General features: G+C 43.7%; 1 protein-coding gene and 2 long non-coding RNA genes across 3 annotated transcripts; 1 reads left to right on the plus strand and 2 right to left on the minus strand.

Moving 5' to 3' along the window:
* Positions 1-125: 125 nt before the first annotated feature.
* On the minus strand, positions 126-17,914 carry agxta (alanine--glyoxylate and serine--pyruvate aminotransferase a). Its single transcript, XM_052475532.1, has 11 exons — positions 17,712-17,914; positions 12,854-13,046; positions 9,657-9,721; positions 6,210-6,310; positions 6,005-6,075; positions 3,384-3,468; positions 3,107-3,205; positions 2,521-2,590; positions 2,177-2,272; positions 771-899; positions 126-458 (listed from the first exon to the last, which is right to left on the minus strand). Exons 1-11 carry the CDS (start codon positions 17,868-17,870, stop codon positions 351-353), a joined length of 1,176 nt encoding a protein of 391 aa, XP_052331492.1. The 5' UTR covers positions 17,871-17,914; the 3' UTR covers positions 126-350.
* Positions 895-1,609, plus strand: LOC127910713 (uncharacterized). The gene is made up of 2 exons (XR_008075923.1): positions 895-1,454; positions 1,507-1,609. It is a non-coding gene; the product is annotated as an uncharacterized LOC127910713 (long non-coding RNA).
* A 1,026-nt stretch (positions 17,915-18,940) lies between the features above and the next one.
* LOC127910834 (uncharacterized) lies at positions 18,941-20,464 on the minus strand. Its single transcript, XR_008076292.1, has 3 exons — positions 20,075-20,464; positions 19,214-19,398; positions 18,941-19,065 (listed from the first exon to the last, which is right to left on the minus strand). It is a non-coding gene; the product is annotated as an uncharacterized LOC127910834 (long non-coding RNA).
* Positions 20,465-25,082: the final 4,618 nt, after the last annotated feature.

The raw sequence follows: 25,082 nt of genomic DNA on the forward strand, positions 1-25,082 counted from the left end.
GTATTCAAACATTGAAAGCATTGAGAACATTGCTTTGTTTTTTATCAAATGAAAGGAAAACACACAACATGTATTTGATTAGAAGTTTACAGAACACTTGAATCAGAGGTAACAAACAAATCATACTGTTTTGAAAAATTATTTCTTTATTTTATTCAACATATTAGAAGTTTCCATTCCATTAATTGTTCTTCCCTGATATCAAAGCTGACTTTAAACTGACTTTCAGACAGCCATGTTATAATTTGTTCTCATGGCAGCGTTTTAGCCATGTTTGACCTTGCCTGGGACAATGTTTACAATGTTGATCCAGACTTTGACCTTGCTATTGTGGAAGCGTTTGAGCCATGTTATACTTTGCTTTTATGACAGTATCTGAGAGCATCTCTCATGGCCTCCAGCACCATGTCGACACTGGCCTTGCTGCTGTTACCCCCCATCAGTCCCACACGCAGCACCTGGGGAGAGAGACGGGACGGGTCAGAGAGCCGGTTGCACACCGGAGAAGGCGTGGTCGAGCCCACACAACCAACCTGTTATCGCAGCAGTAGACAATGGTTGTTATGATTAGTAAAGAGCTACTTAAACCCCATTGTCAAAGCAATGCATATAACGGTTCACAAAGGTACCCCCTGCTCCCTACTATGACTGGTAACTCATCCAGAACTAAGAAGCAGCAGTAGTCCATTCTGTGTCCTGGCTTGAGACGGCCTCAGTCCTCTAACTCATTGGTTCTCAACCTTTTTTTTTTTGCCCCTGAAATAACTCACCTGGCCAACGGATGGTCCCAGTCCTCCAGAGATCTCTAGGTTGTGATTCTTCATGATGTAGCTGGTGATCTCCTTCCAGTCATATCCAGGGGGTGCTACTATAGTGGTGACCGTGGGCAACCTGGCGTTCTGGCGAATGGAACCATCAATGGAAAGAGGAGTGTAAGGGGCCCGAGTGTTTTGTTTTACAGTAAAACTAATGGAAAGAGGAGTGTTTAAGGGGCCTGAGTTTTTTTGTTTTACAGTAAAACATATGGAAAGAGGAGTGTAAGGGGCCTGAGTGTTTTGTTTTACAGTAAAACATATGGAAAGAGGAGTGTAAGGGGCCTGAGTGTTTTGTTTTACAGTAAAACATATGGAAAGAGGAGTGTTTAAGGGGGCTGAGTGTTTTGTTTTACAGTAAAACTAATGGAAAGAGGAGTGTTTAAGGGGGCTGAGTGTTTTGTTTTACAGTAAAACTAATGGAAAGAGGAGTGTTTAAGGGGCCTGAGTGTTTTGTTTTACAGTAATACATATGGAAAGAGGAGTGTTTAAGGGGTCTGAGTGTTTTGTTTTACAGTAACACATATGGAAAGAGGAGTGTAAGGGGCCTGAGTGTTTTGTTTTACAGTAAAACTAATGGAAAGAGGAGTGTTTAAGGGGTCTGAGTGTTTTGTTTTACAGTAACACATATGGAAAGAGCAAGTGTAAGGGGCCTGAGTGTTTTGTTTTACAGTAACACATATGGAAAGAGGAGTGTAAGGGGCCTGAGTGTTTTGTTTTACAGTAAAACTAATGGAAAGAGGAGTGTTTAAGGGGGCTGAGTGTTTTGTTTTACAATAAAACATATGGAAAGAGGAGTGTAAGGGGCCTGAGTGTTTTGTTTTACAGTAAAACTAATGGAAAGAGGAGTGTTTAAGGGGGCTGAGTGTTTTGTTTTACAGTAACACATATGGAAAGAGCGAGTGTAAGGGGCCTGAGTGTTTTGTTTTACAGTAAAACATATGGAAAGAGAAGTGCAAGGGGTCTGAGTGTTTTGTTTTACAGTAACACATATGGAAAGAGGAGTGTAAGGGGCCTGAGTGTTTTGTTTTACAGTAAAACTAATGGAAAGAGGAGTGTTTAAGGGGGCTGAGTGTTTTGTTTTACAGTAAAACATATGGAAAGAGGAGTGTAAGGGGCCCGAGTGTTTTGTTTTACAGTAAAACTAATGGAAAGAGGAGTGTTTAAGGGGTCTGAGTGTTTTGTTTTACAGTAAAATATATGGCAGTCTGCAATATATTTAACATACTTCTGTTACATCACAGAATAAGGTTATACTGTATGTGTAGCTAAATTATTGAATGTTATTTGTTTTCATTTGTACTTTTAAATAGACTACAGTAAATAGTTTACAGTAAATCTCTTTTAAGGTCTTTGATACTGACCTTGTCTTTCACAAACAGTTTGAGGCCCATGTTCTCTAGGCCTTCATGGAAGTATTCTGCTACTTCCTTGTGTCTCTGCCAGGAGTTCTCCAGACCCTGGGAGAGAGTAGAGACACGGGTCTGTCATTTCATCATCACTAAAACACAACTACCGTGCCCAATGCTGCTATAACATATTCCCATTTACATTTTCAATGATAGAGAGAGAGAGAGAGAGATTTAAAACATATATCAAAGTGCTAGGATATAATTTATCCCTGTGAATTATCTTATGATTCTATAAGATGTAACTCTTATCTAAGCGTGTGAACTGCATCATGGTTTAGGAACCAGACTAAAGTCACCTGTTCAGCGAGGATAGCCAGGCTCTCCCTAAGAGAGTAGAAGGCAGACACAGGCGCAGTGTGGTGGTATCTGTTCAGAGGAACAACAGGTCAGACTCAGTACTGTCACCAATGATACATTCTGCTTTACTTACATTCTGAGCTGCAATTCCATTGACATTCACAGGAACATCATGTTAAACTGTGTTTTTTTTGTCCAGGTAGATCAAACTGTTAAACTGTGTTTTTGTTAAGGTAGATGATGTCATAGAATGTGGTGTTAGATGATTAGAATGTGGTGTTAGATGATGTTATAGAATGTGGTGTTAGATGATGTTATAGAATGTGGTGTTAGATGATGTCATAGAATGTGGTGTTAGATGATGTCATAGAATGTGGTGTTAGATGATGACATAGGATGTGGTGTTAGATGATGACATAGAATGTGGTGTTAGATGATGACATAGAATGTGGTGTTAGATGATGTCATAGAATGTGGTGTTAGATGATGTCATAGAATGTGGTGTTAGATGACGTCATAGAATGTGGTGTGAGACGATGTGTTGGTGATACAAGGCTCTGATGTGATGCATTATGGGAGTCTCACATTCTAGCAGGTTTGCCGTCACAACCCCAGTAGTTTGCCAGCCAGGTCATGTCCAGGAAGAACGACACTGGCTTTGTTTTCCGATTGAATACTTTCTGACTGGATAGAAGCAGAAAATAAGTGCTCATAGTAAGAAAATACATTCGATTGCTTGTTATTATTTAATTGCTTCGTAAATATTAGGCCTTTTTTTTACCATTTAAAAAGTGCTTCCAACCTGTATTTTTTTTATTCTCTCCTACATTTCTAAAGCTACGGACTAGAACACCTTCCTCACCAAGCTCTTTCACTGAAGGAAATGGGAGCGGTCCCAGGTGGGGCATTTAGGACCTTCTGTGAGCCAGAGTACAGGATGTCGATACCTGAAGGAAACATAATGAACTTGACCTGTTAAGTTTCAACCTGAAAATCTGTTAGCTCTGATGGCAGTACAATGAATGAAACTAGTAGTAATGCTATTATCACACGGGTAAATAATATGTAGATATATATGCAGGGTTATGGTGCATGTCAATAGTCCAACGTAGCGTCATAATAAGCATCAACACAGGCAAGCTTTTCCCTCAGGGTCTTTAACTAGCTTTTCCCTCAGGGTCTTTAACTAGCTTTTCCCTCAGGGTCTTTAACTAGCTTTTCCCTCAGGGTCTTTAACTAGCTTTTCCCTCAGGGTCTTTAACTAGCTTTTCCCTCAGGGTCTGTAACTAGCTTTCCCCTCAGGGTCTGTAACTAGCTTTCCCCTCAGGGTCTGTAACTAGCTTTTCCCTCAGGGTCTTTAACTAGCTTTTCCCTCAGGGTCTTTAACTAGCTTTCCCCTCAGGGTTTGTAACTAGCTTTCCCCTCAGGGTCTTTAACTAGCTTTCCCCTCAGGGTCTGTAACTAGCTTTCCCCTCAGGGTCTTTAACTAGCTTTCCCCTCAGGGTCTTTAACTAGCTTTTCCCTCAGGGTCTTTAACTAGCTTTTCCCTCAGGGTCTTTAACTAGCTTTTCCCTCAGGGTCTTTAACTAGTTTTCCCCTCAGGGTCTTTAACTAGCTTTCCCCTCAGGGTCTGTAACTAGCTTTCCCCTCAGGGTCTTTAACTAGCTTTCCCCTCAGGGTCTGTAACTAGCTTTCCCGTCAGGGTCTGTAACTAGCTTTCCCCTCAGGGTCTTTAACTAGCTTTCCCCTCAGGGTCTTTAACTAGCTTTTCCCTCAGGGTCTTTAACTAGCTTTTCCCTCAGGGTCTTTAACTAGCTTTCCCCTCAGGGTCTTTAACTAGTTTTCCCTCAGGGTCTTTAACTAGCTTCCCCTCAGGGTCTTTAACTAGCTTCCCCCTCAGGGTCTGTAACTAGCTTCCCCTCAGGGTCTGTAACTAGCTTCCCCCTCAGGGTCTGTAACTAGCTTCCCCTCAGGGTCTGTAACTAGCTTCCCCTCAGGGTCTGTAACTAGCTTCCCCCTCAGGGTCTTTAACTAGCTTTTCCCCCGGGGTCTTTAACTAGCTTTTCCCCCGGGGTCTTAAACTAGCTTTTCCCTCAGGGTCTTTAACTAGCTTTTCCCTCAGGGTCTTTAACTAGCTTCCCCCTCAGGGTCTGTAACGCGCTTTCCCCTCAGGGTCTTTAACTAGCTTCCCCCTCAGGGTCTTTAACTAGCTTTTCAGGGTCTTTAACTAGCTTCCCCTCAGGTCTTTAACTAACTTTTCCCCTCGGGGTCTTTAACTAGCTTCCCTCAGGGTCTTTAACTAGCTTTTCCCTCGGGGTCTTTAACTAGCTTTTCCCCAGGGTCTTTAACTAGCTTTTCCCTCAGGGTCTTTAACTAGCTTTTCCCCGGGGTCTTTAACTAGCTTTCCCCTCGGGGTCTTTAACTAGCTTTCCCCTCGGGGTCTTTAACTAGCTTCCCCCTCAGGGTCTTTAACTAGCTTTTCCTCAGGGTCTTTAACTAGCTTCCCTCTCAGGGTCTTTAACTAGCTTCCCCTCAGGGTCTTTAACTAGCTTTTCCCTCAGGGTCTTTAACTAGCTTCCCTCTCAGGGTCTTTAACTAGCTTTTCCCTCAGGGTCTTTAACTAGCTTCCCCCTCAGGGTCTTTAACTAGCTTTTCCCTCAGGGTCTTTAACTAGCTTCCCCCTCAGGGTCTTTAACTAGCTTTTCCCTCGGGGTCTTTAACTAGCTTTTCCCTCGGGGTCTTTAACTAGCTTTTCCCCCGGGGTCTTTAACTAGCTTTTCCCCCGGGGTCGTTAACTAGCTTCCCCTCGGGGTCTTTAACTAGCTTTTCCCTCAGGGTCTTTAACTAGCTTTTCCCTCAGGGTCTTTAACTAGCTTTTCCCTCAGGGTCTTTAACTAGCTTTTCCCTCAGGGTCTTTAACTAGCTTTTCCCTCAGGGTCTTTAACTAGCTTTTCCCTCAGGGTCTTTAACTAGCTTTTCCCTCAGGGTCTTTAACTAGCTTTTCCCTCAGGGTCTTTAACTAGCTTTTCCCTCAGGGTCTTTAACCATTTTCCCCCTCAGGGTCTTTAACTAGTTTTCCCTCAGGGTCTTTAACTAGCTTCCCCCTCAGGGTCTGTAACTAGCTTCCCCCTCAGGGTCTGTAAACTAGCTTCCCCCTCAGGGTCTGTAACTAGCTTCCCCTCAGGGTCTTTAACTAGCTTCCCCCCGGGGTCATTATCTAGCTTCCCCCCGGGGTCTTTATCTAGCTTCCCCCTCAGGGTCTTTAACTAGTTTTCCCCCTCAGGGTCTTTAACGAGGTTGTCTTGATAAACCTGTCTGTGTATCCCGGAGCAACAGGTGTCTCTGTAACACCGATGTGATCTTTGCTCATCCCTCTCAACGGGAACTCTGTTATTCCTGCAGGGTCCTTGTGCTATTTGCTACAGGGTCACTACAACACCATGCCTTATTTGTCCATGTAAAGTGGGGCACCTGCCTTCATACCTTGTTTGTCCATGTGAAGTGGGGCACCTCCCATTGAAGCCACACAGTCAACGAGAAACAGACAGTTGTGCCTTGCAGAAAGAAAGGAGAGGGCACTACTTTATAACAAATGATTCACTGGTACCTCAATATATTATCTGTTGGGTTTTTGTAAACATTTTATATTGGCATGGAAGCTGAAGAGGTGGATTAAGGGGCTCTTTACTTGTGACATAGGTCTCCAATGCCATCTAGTGGATGGACTACTCCTGTGGAGGATTCTCCGTGGGTTAGGAAGAACAGCACAGGCTTGTGTTTGGCCAGGGCCTGAGGAGAAACGGTGACAGATCAGAAATACCAGTCTCGATGCGCAGAATGAAATGGGCTCTGGTCTAAAGTGATACACTACATAGGGAATAGGGGCTCTGGTCTAAAGTAGTGCACTATATAGGGAATAGGGCTCTGGTCTAAAGTAGTGCACTATGTAGGGAATAGGGTGACACTTGGGACGCACAATGGTGTATCGGATAGCAGCAATTTGGCATATCTATAGGAGTATCTATACTTATAGATGAAGGTTAGGGTAGGAGTATCTATACCTATAGATGAAGGTTAGGAGTATCTATACTTATAGATGAAGGTTAGGAGTATCTATACTTGTAGATGAAGGTTAGGGTTGGAGTATCTATACCTGTAGATGAAGGTTAGGAGTATCTATACCTGTAGATGAAGGTTAGGGTAGGAGTATCTATACATATAGATGAAGGTTAGGGTAGGAGTATCTATACCTATAGATGAAGGTCAGGAGTATCTATACTTATAGATGAAGTTTAGGAGTATCTATACTTGTAGATGAAGGTTAGGAGTATCTATACCTATAGATGAAGGTTAGGGTTGGAGTATCTATACATATAGATGAAGGTTAGGAGTACAGTGCCTTGCGAAAGTATTCGGCCCCCTTGAACTTTGCGACCTTTTGCCACGTTTCAGGCTTCAAACATAAAGATATAAAACTGTATTTTTTTGGGAAGAATCAACAACAAGTGGGACACAATCATGAAGTGGAACGACATTTATTGGATATTTCAAACTTTTTTAACAAATCAAAAACTGAAAAATTGGGCGTGCAAAATTATTCAGCCCCTTTACTTTCAGTGCAGCAAACTCTCTCCAGAAGTTCAGTGAGGATCTCTGAATGATCCAATGTTGACCTAAATGACTAATGATGATAAATACAATCCACCTGTGTGTAATCAAGTCTCCGTATAAATGCACCTGCACTGTGATAGTCTCAGAGGTCCGTTACAAGCGCAGAGAGCATCATGAAGAACAAGGAACACACCAGGCAGGTTCGAGATACTGTTGTGAAGAAGGTTAAAGCCGGATTTGGATACAAAAAGATTTCCCAAGCTTTAAACATCCCAAGGAGCACTGTGCAAGCGATACTCCTTCCATTTCAATATTATCAGACCACTGCAAATCTACCAAGACCTGGCCGTCCCTCTAAACTTTCAGCTCATACAAGGAGAAGACTGATCAGAGATGCAGCCAAGAGGCCCATGATCACTCTGGATGAACTGCAGAGATCTACAGCTGAGGTGGGAGACTCTGTCCATAGGACAACAATCAGTCGTATATTGCACAAATCTGGCCTTTATGGAAGAGTGGCAAGAAGAAAGCCATTTCTTAAAGATATCCATAAAAAGTGTTGTTTAAAGTTTGCCACAAGCCACCTGGGAGACACACCAAACATGTGGAAGAAGGTGCTCTGGTCAGATGAAACCAAAATTGAACTTTTTGGGAACAATGCAAAATGTTATGTTTGGCGTAAAAGCAACACAGCTCATCACCCTGAACATACCATCCCCACTGTCAAACATGGTGGTGGCAGCATCATGGTTTGGGCCTGCTTTTCTTCAGCAGGGACAGGGAAGATGGTTAAAATTGATGGGAAGATGGATGGAGCCAAATTCAGGACCATTCTGGAAGAAAACCTGATGGAGTCTGCAAAAGACCTGAGACTGGGACGGAGATTTGTCTTCCAACAAGACAATGATCCAAAACATAAAGCAAAATCTACAATGGAATGGTTCAAAAATAAACATATCCAGGTGTTAGAATGACCAAGTCAAAGTCCAGACCTGAATCCAATTGAGAATCTGTGGAAAGAACTGAACTTATGTTCACAAATGCTCTCCATCCAACCTCACCTAGCTCGAGCTGTTTTGCAAGGAGGAATGGGAAAAATTTCAGTCTCTCGATGTGCAAAACTGATAGAGACATACCCCAAACGACTTACAGCTGTAATCGCAGCAAAAGGTGGCGCTACAAAGTATTAACTTAAGGGGGCTGAATAATTTTGCACGCCCAATTTTTCAGTTTTTGATTTGTTAAAAAAGTTTGAAATATCCAATAAATGTCGTTCCACTTCATGATTGTGTCCCACTTGTTGTTGATTCTTCACAAAAAAATACAGTTTTATATCTTTATGTTTGAAGCCTGAAATGTGGCAAAAGGTCGCAAAGTTCAAGGGGGCCGAATACTTTCGCAAGGCACTGTGTCTATACTTATATATGAAGGTTGGGGTATCTATACCTGTAGATGAAGGTTAGGGCAGGATTATCTATACCTATAGATGAAGGTTAGGGTTGTAGTATCTATACCTGTAGATGAAGGTTAGGGTAGGAGTATCTATACCTATAGATGAAGGTTAGGAGTATCTATACCTATAGATGAAGGTTAGGATTATCTATACTTATACATGAAGGTTAGGAGTATCTACACCTATAGATGAAGGTTCGGAGTATCTATACTTATAGATGAAGGTTAGGAGTATCTATACTTATAGATGAAGGTTAGTGTTGGAGTATCTATACTTATAGATGAAGGTTAGGAGTATCTATACTTGTAGATGAAAGTTAGGAGTATCTATACTTATAGATGACGGTTAGGAGTATCTATACTTATATATGAAGGTTAGGGTAGGAGTATCTATACCTATAGATGAAGGTTAGGGTTGGAATATCTATACTTATGGTCCTTCTGTGGCTCAGTTGGTAGAGCATGGCGCTTGTAACGCCAGGGTAGTGGGTTCGATTCCCGGGACCACCCATACGTAGAATGTATGCACACATGACTGTAAGTCGCTTTGGATAAAAGCGTCAGCTAAATGGCATATATTATTATTATTTATAAGGTTAGGAGTATCTATACCTATAGATGAAGGTTAGGGTAGGAGAATCTATACTTATAGATGGTTAGGGTAGGAGTATCTATACCTGTAGATGAAGGTTAATGTAGGAGTATCTATACCTGTAGATGAAGGTTAATGTAGGAGTATCTATACCTGTAGATGAAGGTTAGGGCAGGATTATCTATATACCTACTGATGAAGGTTAGGGTAGGAGAATCTATACTTCTAGATTTACATTTACATTTACATTTAAGTCATTTAGCAGACGCTCTTATCCAGAGCGACTTACAAATTGGTGCATTCACCTTATGACATCCAGTAGAACAGTCACTTTACAATAGTGCATCTAAATCTTAAAGGGGGGGTGAGAAGGATTACTTATCCTATCCTAGGTATTCCTTAGATGGTTAGGGTAGGAGTATCTATACCTGTAGATGAAGGTTAGGGTAGGAGCAGATCAAATGAGATGTGTGCCATTACCCGATCAATCTCTTCACTGGTGAAATACCCCCCTGCAGTTGTCACAATGGAATTAACTCTGGCACCTGTTGGGTTGATGGGAAATATATTATGTTAATCACAAATGTATCAATTCAAAGGGAACTTCCTCAGTGGACAAAGCCACGGTATTTGAAACAAGGTCTTTAATACCCAGGTGTGCTCACAGGCGTGTAAATAGGGTGAAACTGCTAGCTAGTTAGCGGTGCACGCTAGTAGCATTTCAGTTGGTGACTTATAATATATAATATAATATATAATATAATATATGCCATTTAGCAGACGCTTTTGATCCAAAGCGACTTACAGTCATGTGTGCATACATTCTACGTATGGGTGGTCCCGGGATCGAACCCACTACCCTGGCGTTACAAGCGCCATGCTCTACCAACTGAGCTACAGAAGGACCCACTTCACTCGCTCTGAGACCATGAACTAGTTGTTACCCTTGCTCTGCTAAGGCTGTGGCTGTTGTGGAACGATAGGTAACAATGCTTTGTGGGAAGGCAGTTGTTGATGTGTTCAGAGGATCCCTGGTTCGAGCCCAGGTTGGGGCAAAGGTCATGTTTACCCAATGACACCCTATCCACTATACAGTGCACTACTGTTGACCAGGACCCATAGTGCACAGCTGTTGAAAAGGACCCATAGGGCACTGCTGTTGACCAGGACCCATAGTGCACTGCTGTTGACCAGGACCCATAGTGCACTGCTGTTGACCAATACCCATAGTGCACAGCTGTTGACCAGGACCCATATTGCACTGCTGTTGACCAGGACCCATAGTGCTCTACTGTTGACCAGGACCCATAGTGCTCTACTATAGACCAGGACTCATAGTGCACTACTGTTGACCAGTACCCAAAGTGGACTACTGTTGACCAGGACCCATAGTGCACTACTGTTGACCAGGACCCATGGTGGACTACTGTTGACCAGGACCCATAGTGCTCTACTGTTGACCAGGACCCATAGTGCACAGCTGTTGACCAATACCCATAGTGCACAGCTGTTGACCAGGACCCATAGTGCACAGCTGTTGACCAGGACCCATAGTGCTCTACTGTTGACCAGGACCCAAAGTGCACTACTGTTGACCAGGACCCATAGTGCACTACTGTTGACCAGGACCCATGGTGGACTACTGTTGACCAGGACCCATAGTGCACTACTGTTGACCAGGACCCATAGTGCACTACTGTTGACCAGGACCCATAGTGCTCTACTGTTGACCAGGACCCATAGTGCACTACTGTTGACCAGGACCCATAGTGCACTACTGTTGACCAGGACCCATAGTGCACTACTGTTGACCAGGACCCATAGTGCACTACTGTTGACCAGGACCCATAGTGCACTACTGTTGACCAGGACCCATCGGGCACTACTGTTGACCAGGACCCATAGTGCACAGCTGTTGACCAGGACCCATAGTGCACAGCTGTTGACCAGGACCCATAGGGCACTACTGTTGACCAGGACCCATAGTGCACTACTGTTGACCAGGACCCATAGTGGACTACTGTTGACCAGGACCCATAGTGCACAGCTGTTGACCAGGACCCATAGTGCACAGCTGTTGACCAGGACCCATAGTGCACAGCTGTTGACCAGGACCCATAGGGCACTACTGTTGACCAGGACCCATAGTGCACAGCTGTTGACCAGGACCCATAGTGCACAGCTGTTGACCAGGACCCATAGTGCACTACTGTTGACCAGGACCCATAGTGCACAGCTGTTGACCAGGACCCATAGTGGACTACTGTTGACCAGGACCCATAGTGTACTACTGTTGACCAGGACCCATAGTGCACTACTGTTGACCAGGACCCATAGTGGACTACTGTTGACCAGGACCCATAGTGCACTACTGTTGACCAGGACCCATAGTGCACTACTGTTGACCAGGACCCATAGTGCACTACTGTTGACCAGGACCCATAGTGCACTACTGTTGACCAGGACCCATAGGGCACAGCTGTTGACCAGGACCCATAGTGCACAGCTGTTGACCAGGACCCATAGTGCACAGCTGTTGACCAGGACCCATAGGGCACTACTGTTGACCAGGACCCATAGTGCTCTACTATAGACCAGGACTCATAGTGCACAGCTGTTGACCAGGACCCATAGTGCACAGCTGTTGACCAGGACCCATAGTGCACTACTGTTGACCAGGACCCATAGTGCACAGCTGTTGACCAGGACCCATAGGGCACTACTGTTGACCAGGACCCATAGTGCTCTACTATAGACCAGGACTCATAGTGCACAGCTGTTGACCAGGACCCATAGTGCTCTACTATAGACCAGGACCCATAGGGCACTACTGTTGACCAGGACCCATAGTGCTCTACTATAGACCAGGACCCATAGTGCACAGCTGTTGACCAGGACCCATAGTGCACAGCTGTTGACCAGGACCCATAGTGCACAGCTGTTGACCAGGACCCATAGTGGACTACTGTTGACCAGGTCCCATAGTGCTCTACTGTTGACCAAGACCCATAGTGGACTACTGTTGACAAGGACCCAAAGTGCACTACTGTTGACCAGGACCCATAGTGCACTACTGTTGACCAGGACCCATGGTGGACTACTGTTGACCAGGACCCATAGTGCACAGCTGTTGACCAGGACCCATAGTGCACAACTGTTGACCAATACCCATAGTGGACTACTGTTGACCAGGACCCATAGTGCTCTACTGTTGACCAGGACCCATGGTGCTCTACTGTTGACCAGGACCCATAGTGCACTACTGTTGACAAGGACCCATAGTGGACTACTGTTGACCAGGACCCATAGTGGACTACTGTTGACCAGGACCCATAGTAGACTACTGTTGACCAGGACCCATAGTGCAGTACTGTTGACCAGGACCCATGGTGCTCTACTGTTGACCAGGACCCATAGTGCACTACTGTTGACCAGGACCCATAGTGCACTACTGTTGACCAGGACCCATAGTGCTCTACTGTTGACCAGGACCCATAGTGCACAGCTGTTGAACAGGACCCATAGTGCACAGCTGTTGACCAGGACCCATAGTGGACTACTGTTGACCAGGACCCATAGTGCACAGCTGTTGACCAGGACCCATAATGCACTGCTGTTGTCAAAAAAAAAAAGGGAACAGGGGGCCATATGGAACGTATCCCGTAACAACCAAGTACCTATCCTCTCTGCCATCTCTGCTGCCCGTTCTCCCCAGATCCCGTTGACCGCGGTGAGAACCCCGTCCCCTGGCTCCACAGCGTTGAAGATGGCACACTCCATGGCCGAGTGTCCTGTGCCACTCACTGCTATTGTCATGTTGTTCTGAGTCTGGAAGGCATATTGGATCCCACGCTTGATGTCACTCATGATCTGGAATACCAAACAAACACAGTAAAAGATGAGATGATTATGGGATCAAGAGTCTGTCTGGTAGACACTTGAGGATTAGGACGTGTACTGTGTTTGTTATGTCTAGTGTGTAGTGTACAGTGTCTACTTGTGTTACACTGCAGTACTGTGTGTCTTAGGACAATTTTTTCCCCCTCGGGACGTTAAACTTCATCCGATTCTAAATTTAATGATTTGGTGCGTTTCTCTCAACACTGTAATAGGTTCGATGGGTTAGTGAAAACAGATTTAAAACACTCGTCACTTTTACATCAGTTGAACGCAGAGCCGCCTACATGCTGTGTTTCGGGCCCCGCCGGCCGACCCAAATTTAGTTACTGACATATTTTTAACTCTCTCAACTTACTGTTGAAAGATAGAATACACATGTATCATCAGACGTTTTCCACTTATGTCAGTAGCTCAATTAGTCCATGTCAGCTAACATGTTTTTTGATTGCTAAGGAAGGTAGCTGTCTAGAGCTCGTAGGCCTAATCGTCGCCATGCCGACCAGGCACGTGCTCAAGGGGACCTCCATTTGATTTTGGTAGTCATTCTCACACCGACATGGCGGCAATGGCAAGAATGTGAGGAATTGCAGTAAATGTACTTTACACTAACCAGGATTCCATCCAATTATTTTAATTGTACTTTTATTTAACTAGGCAAGTTGGTTAAGAACACATTCTTATTTACAATGACGCCATGCCGGGGAACAGTGGGTTAAACTGCCTTGTTCAAGGGCAGAACGACAGATTTTTACCTTGTCAACTCGGGGATTAGAACCAGCAACCTTTCGGTTAATGGCCCAACGCTCTAAACAATAGGCTACGCTGCCTCCTCTACACTCTAACCACTAGGCTACGCTGCCTCCTCTACACTCTAACCAATAGGCTACGCTGCCTCCTCTACACTCTAACCACTAGGCTACGCTGCCTCCTCAACACTCTAACCAATAGGCTACGCTGCCTCCTCTACACTCTAACCACTAGGCTACGCTGCCTCCTCAACACTCTAACCAATAGGCTACGCTGCCGCCTCTACACTCTAACCACTAGGCTACGCTGCCTCCTCTACACTCTAACCACTAGGCTACGCTGCCTCCTCAACACTCTAACCAATAGGCTACGCTGCCTCCTCTACACTCTAACCACTAGGCTACGCTGCCGCCTCTACACTCTAACCACTAGGCTACCCTGCCTCCTCTACACTCTAACCACTAGGCCACCCTGCCTCCTCTACACTCTAACCACTAGGCTACACTGCCTCCTCTACACTCTAACCACTAGGCTACCTGCCTCCTCTACACTCTAACCACTAGGCTACACTGCCTCCTCTACACTCTAACCACTAGGCTACCCTGCCTCCTCTACACTCTAACCACTAGGCTACACTGCCTCCTCTACACTCTAACCACTAGGCTACCCTGCCTCCTCTACACTCTAACCACTAGGCTACGCTGCCTCCTCTACACTCTAACCACTAGGCTACCCTGCCTCCTCTACACTCTAACCACTAGGCTACACTGCGTCCTCTACACTCTAACCACTATGCTACGCTGCCTCCTCTACACTCTAACCACTCGGCTACCCTGCCACCTCTACACTCTAACCACTAGGCTACCTGCCACCTCTACACTCTAACCACTAGGCTACCCTGCCACCTCTACACTCTAACCACTAGGCTACCCTGCCGCCTCTACACTCTAACCACTAGGCTACGCTGCCTCCTCTACACTCTAACCACTAGGCTACCCTGCCACCTCTACACTCTAACCACTAGGCTACCTGCCTCCTCTACACCTCTACACTCTAACCACTAGGCTACCCTGCCGCCTCTACACTCTAACCACTAGGCTACCCTGCCTCCTCTACACTCTAACCACTAGGCTACCCTGCCTCCTCTACACTCTAACCACTAGGCTACCCTGCCTCCTCTACACTCTAACCACTAGGCTACCCTGCCTCCTCTACACTCTAACCACTAGGCCACCCTGCCACCTCTACACTCTAACCACTAGGCTACGCTGCCTCCTCTACACTCTAACCACTAGGCTACCCTGCCACCTCTACACTCTAACCACTAGGCTACCTGCCTCCTCTACACCTCTACACTCTAACCACTAGGCTACCCTGCCGCCTCTACACTCTAACCACTAGGCTACCCTGCCTCCTCTACACTCTAACCACTAGGCTACCCTGCCTCCTCTACACTCTAACCACTAGGCTACCCTGCCTCCTCTACACTCTAACCACTAGGCCACCCTGCCTCCTCTACACTCTAACCACTAGGCTACCCTGCCGCCTCTACACTCTAACCACTAGGCTACCCTGCCTCCTCTACACTCTAACCACTAGGCTACCCTGCCGCCTCTACACTCTAACCACTAGGCTACCCTGCCTCCTCTACACTCTAACCACTAGGCTACCCTGCCTCCTCTACACTCTAACCACTAGGCTACCTGCCTCGTCTCCACTCTAACCACTAGGCTACCCTGCCGCCTCTACACTCTAACCACTAGGCCACCCTGCCTCCTCTACACTCTAACCTCTAGGCTACCCTGCCTCCTCTACACTCTAACCACTAGGCTACCCTGCCTCCTCTACACTCTAACCACTAGGCTACCTGCCTCGTCTCCACTCTAACCACTAGGCTACCCTGCCGCCTCTACACTCTAACCACTAGGCCACCCTGCCTCCTCTACACTCTAACCACTAGGCTACCCTGCCTCCTCTACACTCCAACCACTAGGCTACCCTGCCGCCTCTACACTCTAACCACTAGGCCACCCTGCCTCCTCTACACTCTAACCACTAGGCTACCCTGCCGCCTCTACACTCTAACCACTAGGCTACCCTGCCCCCTCTGCACTCTAACCACTAGACTACCCTGCCGCCTCTACACTCTAACCACTAGGCTACCCTGCCCCCTCTACACTCTAACCACTAGACTACCCTGCCGCCTCTACACTCTAACCACTAGACTACCCTGCCTCCTCTACACTCCAACCACTAGACTACCCTGCCGCCTCTACACTCTAACCACTAGGCTACCCTGCCTCCTCTACACTCTAACCACTAGGCTACCCTGCCTCCTCTACACTCTAACCACTAGGCTACCCTGCCTCCTCTACACTCTAACCACTAGGCCACCCTGCCTCCTCTACACTCTAACCACTAGGCTACCTGCCTCGTCTCCACTCTAACCACTAGGCTACCTGCCTCGTCTCCACTCTAACCACTAGGCTACCCTGCCTCCTCTACACTCTAAACACTAGGCTACCCTGCCTCCTCTACACTCTAACCACTAGGCCACCCTGCCTCCTCTACACTCTAACCACTAGGCTACACTCTAACCACTAGGCTACACTCTAACCACTAGGCTACCCTGCCTCCTCTACACTCTAACCACTAGGCTACGCTGCCTCCTCTACACTCTAACCACTAGGCTACGCTGCAATGACAGGCCTGATGGAATCAGCAAATTTGTTGGTAAACTTTCCAAATGTCATAAAATTAAATACACTAGACAAGGTGGGATCTTTTTTCTTTTGCGTCAGTAAAATGAATTATGCCGAGAAATGACACATTGATATAATGACCAAAGTAAACTTTGGAGTCACGCAATGATATTGTGCGGTCTTCCCACTACGACTCGGGGAAAGCAGTTTATCAGGCTACAGATGATAATTAATGATGAACTTCACAGGGTGGTGGAAGGAGCCCAGTGAAGAGCTTGATGCTCCTTTCCAATAAGTATCGAGGGTCTTATTCTGGTGACTTGACGATCGGTCCCTTGGTTGCCGTTTGACAAATTCAACTAATATCACACTCATCCATAATAATCTCATAATGTAGGTAACCTACCCACTGTGTCTCTGCCAGCTGGTTGGCTGGAGAGTGCCTGCCAAGACCAGAGCACAATCGCTATTTAACAACATTTTTATTTTATTTTTTTGTGACTAAACCATACATGGGGATTTTAACCACAAAATGTATTTTTATGTGCACTACGTCACTACATACACATCCGTGGTCCTTCTGTAGCTCAGTTGGTAGAGCATGGCGCTTGTAATGCCAGGGTAGTGGGTTCGATCCCCGGGACCACCCATACGTAAAATGTATGCACACATGACTGTAAGTCGCTTTGGATAAAAGCGTCTGCTAAATGGCATATATTATTATATATTATTATTATTATATATTATTTATCGTTGCAAGTCAATTAGATGGACATCGCTGATGGGAAAAAATTTGCATATTGTTTCTATGCAGATTTTAGAATCTTCGCATGATAATCTGTCCCCAATTGGATGGAAATTTAGCTAGTGCCAAAAATAAACGTATTTACTGCCTCCCAAAAAATATTTTGCCCCCAACCAAATCTAGTTTAGGTCCCCCCCAAAAGGCTGGTTGACATGCAGTATTGTACAATGGTCAATCTTCAAATGTTCATAAAATGATTTTGCTTGGGGAGATAAGCAGCTAAACAAACAGACTATATGATTCAGTGATAATAGTATAAGCCTTATCTAAAATATTCCAATTCAACCATTTAGGCGTAAATCCTGCATATTTTTGAAAAAATTTTTGCACGGTTACCTTTCGTTGTGATTGATTGCTCATCACCAAAGTTTGTCGACATACCTCAAGCATTTCTGGATGCATGTGACCGATGATGGGCTCGGCCCCTGCCGCTAAGATGCGGGGAGGAACATTGGACGGTCCGGGCCCAAACATGTGTCTCCGCGGAGCCACAAAGGTTTTCTGGAGACATTTAGGTGGCGGGACGGAGACGGACGACATGGCTCTAGCTGGGTTTGTTGGCAGTGTGGATATGATAAAATTGCACGGTCTGGACTCTTGACTCTGTAAGCAGCCTGACTCTCACCTGACATTTAAACCCCTCCCACTTCTGTGTTTGGTTTGCATTACTGTTTTGACGGTGAGGATTTCGTTCAAGCAAACCCTTTCGTTGTTTACTCCTGAAAAGTGTTTGTTGAATTTGATCAGAATGTATAAAACCATGTATCACACACTTCTTTTTGTTGTTCACGTCACATGTTTGTTGAATTTGATCAGAATGTATAAAACCATACACTTCTTTTTGTTGTTCAGGTCACATGTTTGTTCCCGGTAATGTATTTACACCATTGTTCAACGGCCACATTTACAAAGGTTAACCATTAACCACCGTTGCTTCAGTAGGTCAATGGAATTATATCACAACACTTTGTAGGAAGAATTCAGCACACACTCACTCTTTCATTCCAATCAATTGAACCTAATGGTAAAAAAAATTATGACCTTGATACTTGTCTAATAAAAACGTGTATATATATATATCTGGCTATATTTTTTATATATATAATACCTGTTTTTATGGTGTTTTGTTTTGTGGTGAGCTGATATGGTTTCCTTGATCACTCCAACATGTCTGTTTAGTCAGTGGTTACTCAGTGATACAGAGAGGCAGTGAACAGACACAGGAGACCAACCCCCCCCCACCCACTATTTTGTGGTTCCCGTTATCCCTTGGAATCAAGTCAATTCAGAGGGGGGGGGGGGGAGAAACATGGTAAAGGCTCTCAGTGGGCTTTTGTTTATTTCAACACCTTGCACGTTGCAACACCAGTGAAGCATTTGTACTGACCCTGTAAAACAACACCTATCACACTACTATGACTGACCCTGTAAAACAACACCTATCATACTACTATGACTGACCCTGTAAAACAACACCTATCATACTACTATGACTGACCCTGTAAAACAACACCTATCATACTACTATGACTGATCCTGTAAAACAACACCTATCATACTATTATGTCTGACCCTGTAAAACAACACCTATCGTACTACTATGACTGATCCTGTAAAACAACACCTATCATACTACTATGACTGACCCTGTAAAACAACACCTATCATACTACTATGACTGACCCTGTAAAACAACACCTATCATACTACTATGACTGACCCTGTAAAACAACACCTATCGTACTACTATGACTGATCCTGTAAAACAACACCTATCATACTACTATGTCTGACCCTGTAAAACAACACCTATCATACTACTATGACTGACCCTGTAAAACAACACCTATCATACTATTATGTCTGACCCTGTAAAACAACACCTATCATACTACTATGACTGACCCTGTAAAACAACACCTATCATACTACTATGACTGACCCTGTAAAACAACACCTATCATATTACTATGACTGACCCTGTAAAACAACACCTATCATAGTACTATGACTGACCCTGTAAAACAACACCTATCATACTACTATGTCTGACCCTGTAAAACAACACCTATCAGACTACTATGACTGACCCTGTAAAACAACACCTATCACACTACTATGACTGACCCTGTAAAACAACACCTATCGTACTACTATGACTGACCCTGTAAAACAACACCTATCAGACTACTATGACTGACCCTGTAAAACAACACCTATCACACTACTATGACTGACCCTGTAAAACAACACCTATCATACTACTATGACTGACACTGTAAAACAACACCTATCATACTACTATGTCTGACCCTGTAAAACAACACCTATCATACTACTATGACTGACCCTGTAAAACAACACCTATCATACTACTGATCCTGTAAAACAACACCTATCATACTACTGACCCTGTAAAACAACACCTATCATACTACTATGTCTGACCCTGTAAAACAACACCTATCATACTACTGATCCTGTAAAACAACACCTATCATACTACTATGACTGACACTGTAAAACAACACCTATCATACTACTATGACTGACCCTGTAAAACAACACCTATCATACTACTACTGACCCTGTAAAACAACACCTATCATACTACTATGTCTGACCCTGTAAAACAACACCTATCATACTACTATGTCTGACCCTGTAAAACAACACCTATCATACTACTGATCCTGTAAAACAACACCTATCATACTACTATGACTGACACTGTAAAACAACACCTATCATACTACTATGACTGACCCTGTAAAACAAAACCTATCACACTACTATGTCTGACCCTGTAAAACAACACCTATCATACTACTATGACTCTGTACAACAACACCTATCAAACTACTATGACTGACCCTGTAAAACAAAACCTATCACACTACTATGTCTGACCCTGTAAAACAACACCTATCATACTACTATGACCCTGTACAACAACACCTATCATACTACTATGACTGACCCTGTAAAACAACACCTATCATACTACTATGACTGACCCTGTAAAACAACACCTATCATACTACTACTGACCCTGTAAAACAACACCTATCATACTACTATGTCTGACCCTGTAAAACAACACCTATCATACTACTATGTCTGACCCTGTAAAACAACACCTATCATACTACTATGTCTGACCCTGTAAAACAACACATTTCACTGCACCTATCCGTTGTATGTGCCAATAAAATATTTTTTTGTATTAATTTTGTCGAGGATAGTTCAGTCGCTATCATGCTCTGTTTTCCAAGGAGTCACAGTCTAGATTTCCTTCAGGGTTGGGGTCAATATCATTTCAATTACAGTCAATTCTGAAAGAACATTACTTTCCAATTCCAATTCATTTCAGTCTACTTCCTGAATTTTATTTAAATTTGTTGATTTTTAGGGGGGAGATCCCCATTAGCTGATGCCACGGTGACAACTAGTCAGTCTTCCTGGGGTCCGACACATAACGAAAAGACATTTCAGACAAATACTTTACAATTTACATACACTATCGTTCAAAAGTTTGGGGTCACTGAGAAATGTTCTTTGTTTTTGAATGAAAAGCACATTTTCTTTAGTCCATTTTTAAAATAACATCAAATTGATTCGAAATACATTGTAGACATTGTTAATGTTGTATATGACTATTGTAGCTGGAAACGGCTGATTTTTTAAAATGGAATATCTACATAGGCTACATTATCAGAAACCACCACTTCTGTGTTCCAATGGCACGTTGTGTTAGCTAATCCAAGTTTATCATTTTAAAAGGCTAATTGATCATTTGAAAACCCTTTTGCAATTATGTTAGCACAGCTGAAAACTGTTTTACTGATTAAAGAAGCAATAAAACTGGTCTTCTTTAGACTAGTTGAGTATCTGGAGCATCAGCATTTGTGGGTTCGATTACAGGCTCAAAATGGCCAGAAACAAAGCACTTTATTCTGAAACTCGTCAGTCTATTGTTGTTCTGAGAAATGAAGGCTATTCCATGCAAGAAATTGCCAAGAAACTGAAGATCCCGTACAACACTGCGCGCTACTCCCTTCACAGAACAGCGCAAAAGGTCTCCAACCAGAATAGAAAGAGGAGTGGGAGGCCCCGGTGCACAACTGAGCAAGAGGACAAGTATATTAGTGTCTAGTTTGAGAAACAGACGCCTCACAAGTCCTCAACTGGTAGCTTCATTAAATAGTACCCGCAAAACACCAGTCTCAACGTCAACAGTGAAGAGGCGACTCCCGGAATGCTGGCCTTCTCGGCAGAGAAGACAGAGAAGACAAATAAAGACAGAGATGACGCACCATGTCAGGCAGGGTGAAACCTTTTCTTACTGTCCAAGTGGTTGGAGAGAGGTTGAAAACCCCTTATTAGACCCTATTCACTATCTTTGTTTAAAACACTCAGGATGATAGGAAGAGATAGAGCGATTGATCTCTCTCTTCAAATTTAGAGGGATAAGCTACTGTATAAACAGGCAGTTATAACATGTTAAAGTGCAATGTCAGGTTTGTTGATTTCATAATTCGATCCTGCTTTAAATGATCTTCACTTCATAAAGCCTTCATAAACACTACATACATGTGTTACAAATCATCTATAACCATATCTCATGCTTTATAAAGGGTTCATAAATGTGTCATAACTGTGTGACATAACCACCAACGTCAAAATGTGACATAAGCCGCTATGTCAAATATGACATAAACCTGTGCTTTATAAAGGGTGGCATAAGCACAGCTTAATAAAGGCCTTATATATCATATTAAATTGAGGCTTCACAAAGCATTTATAACCCTGCCGTTTATCTTGGTAGAGCATTGCAATGGCAAGATGTTGGGTTCAATACCCTGGAACCAAGCATACATAAAAAAAAACATTAGGTAAAAGCCACATCATGGGATATAGGGTTGTTATGGATGTGTTTGCAAACACCTAAAGTGTCTCACTTTCAAGCTAAGTATTACAGGACACGACATCAAGTGTCAATAACTAGGTTATTAACATTCTGTTGATTTATGAAGGTTCTCTCATGATACACTTTGGTTACTGTAAGGTGTGAGAGGTATTTACATGGGTTGATGGACCTGCAAAGCTTGCGTGTGTGTGTGTGTGTGTGTGTGTGTGTGTGTGTGTGTGTGTGTGTGTGTGTGTGTGTGTGTGTGTGTGTGTGTGTGTGTGTGTGTGTGTGTGTGTGTGTGTGTGTGTGTGAGTGTGAGTGTGTGTGTGTCAGATCCAAAAGATGATTTGGAGTCGTCCTACCTCAAACTACCACACCAGGTAGTCCTCTTCTGTTCCCATGGAGACCAGGGCTTGATTACATCCTGTTACTGTTGTGGCTCGTTGATATTGTGATGTCACAGACCTGACTGGGCCCAGCACTGTGCGGTTGTGGCTCGTTGATATTGTGATGTCACAGACCTGACTGGGCCCAGCACTGTGCGGTTGTGGCTCGTTTATATTGTGATGTCACAGACCTGACTGGGCCCAGCACTGTGCGGTTGTGGCTCGTTGATATTGTGATGTCACAGACCTGACTGGGCCCAGCACTGTGCGGTTGTGGCTCGTTGATATTGTGATGTCACAGACCTGACTGGGCCCAGCACTGTGCGGTTGTGGCTCGTTTATATTGTGATGTCACAGACCTGACTGGGCCCAGCACTGTGCGGTTGTGGCCCGTTGATATTGTGATGTCACAGACCTGACTGGGCCCAGCACTGTGCGGTTGTGGCTCGTTGATATTGTGATGTCACAGACCTGACTGGGCCCAGCACTGTGCGGTTGTGGCTTGTTGATATTGTGATGTCACAGACCTGACTGGGCCCAGCACTGTGCGGTTGTGGCTCGTTGATATTGTGATGTCACAGACCTGACTGGGCCCAGCACTGTGCGGTTGTGGCTCGTTGATATTGTGATGTCACAGACCTGACTGGGCCCAGCACACGGCTTGTTTTTGTTGCTTCTGTGTAACTTGGTTCCAGAAGAAATATAATTTAAATGTATTTTCGTCAAGGTCAGTGTTCCTTCAGGTTGGAGGTTTTCATCAAGGTCAGTGTTCCTTGGTTTAACGTCGTGTCCAGGCTATTGAACAAACAGCACATATCAGCCTGGGATATCAACCATTCAGAGATGGCCTTAGAGGGAGTGACCATTACATTCTATAGGAGTGGCCTTACTCAGTAAAGTATTAGCACAGTCTCAAAGTCATATTTATTGCTAAACCCTTTCCATTACCACAATGTATCTTCTTAAAATGTCATTTTTAAACCAAACCCTAACTAATGAAGGCCATGTTTGATGCGTCGGCCCATCAGAACGCACATTAGGGCGGAAGTGTCTGGGAACGAGATTAGGTGTAATGGGACTAACATGACATCACTTCAGAGCGTACGAAATCACTTTAGCGCGTATGAAATCACTTTAGAGCGTATGACATCACTTTAGAACATATGACATCACTTTAGAGCGTACGAAATCACTTTAGAACATATGACATCACTTTAGCGCGTATGAAATCACTTTAGAGCGTATGACATCACTTTAGAACATATGACATCACTTTAGAGCGTACAAAATCACTTTAGAACATATGACATCACTTTAGCGCGTATGAAATCACTTTAGAGCGTATGACATCACTTTAGAGCGTATGACATCACTTTAGAGCGTATGAAATCACTTTAGAACGTATGACATCACTTTAGAGCATTTTAACATCATTCAGCACAGCATGTTACCCTTTATAAATGGGCGATGTCATGATATAATGTTTATATCATGTTCAACATAATGGGTTATGTCATGATATAATGTTTATATCATGTTCAACATAATGGGTTATGTCATGATATAATGTTTATATCATGTTCAACATAATGGGTTATGTCATGATATAATGTTTATCATGTTCAACATAATGGGTTATGTCATGATATAATGTTTATATCATGTTCAACATAATGGGTTATGTCATGATATAATGTTCATATCATGTTCAACATAATGGGTTATGTCATGATATAATGTTTATATCATGTTCAACATAATGGGCGATGTCATGATATATTGTTTATATCATATTCAACATAATGGGTTATGTCATGATATAATGTTTATATCATGTTCAACATAATGGGTTATGTCATGATATAATGTTTATATCATGTTCAACATAATGGGCGATGTCATGATATAATGTTTATCATGTTCAACATAATGGGTTATGTCATGATATAATGTTTATATAATGTTCAACATAATGGGGTATGTCACATTTGACACTGGTGATTGTCTCAAACAATTATGCCACATTTATGAACTCTTTATTAAGCTTGACATACAGTTATAGATGCTGTGTAACATATGTATGTGTAGTTAAGGAAGGCATAAGCTGAATGTAATTTAAAGCGGGACCCATAATTCACAGACCTTCTGCTCAGGGTAGCCTAGTGGTTAGAGCGTTGGATTAGTGATCGAAAGGTTGCAAGTTCAAATCCCCGAGCTGACAAGGTACAAATCTGTCATTCTGCCCCTGAACAAGGCAGTTAACCCACTGTTCCCAGGCCATCATTGAAAATAAGAATTTGTTCTTAACTGACTTGCCTAGTTAAATAAAGGTTAAATAAAAAAAATACTGTTTTAGTATTGCAAAGGTAAAATAAAATAAATCATAATTCAACCAAACCAAATATAATGTTTATATCATGTTTATAAAGTGTATGATTAATGTTTATCAAAGTT

The sequence above is a fragment of the Oncorhynchus keta genome, chromosome 22, assembly GCF_023373465.1.
Source record: "Oncorhynchus keta strain PuntledgeMale-10-30-2019 chromosome 22, Oket_V2, whole genome shotgun sequence".
In the NCBI taxonomy this organism is placed as follows: Eukaryota; Metazoa; Chordata; class Actinopteri; order Salmoniformes; family Salmonidae; genus Oncorhynchus; species Oncorhynchus keta.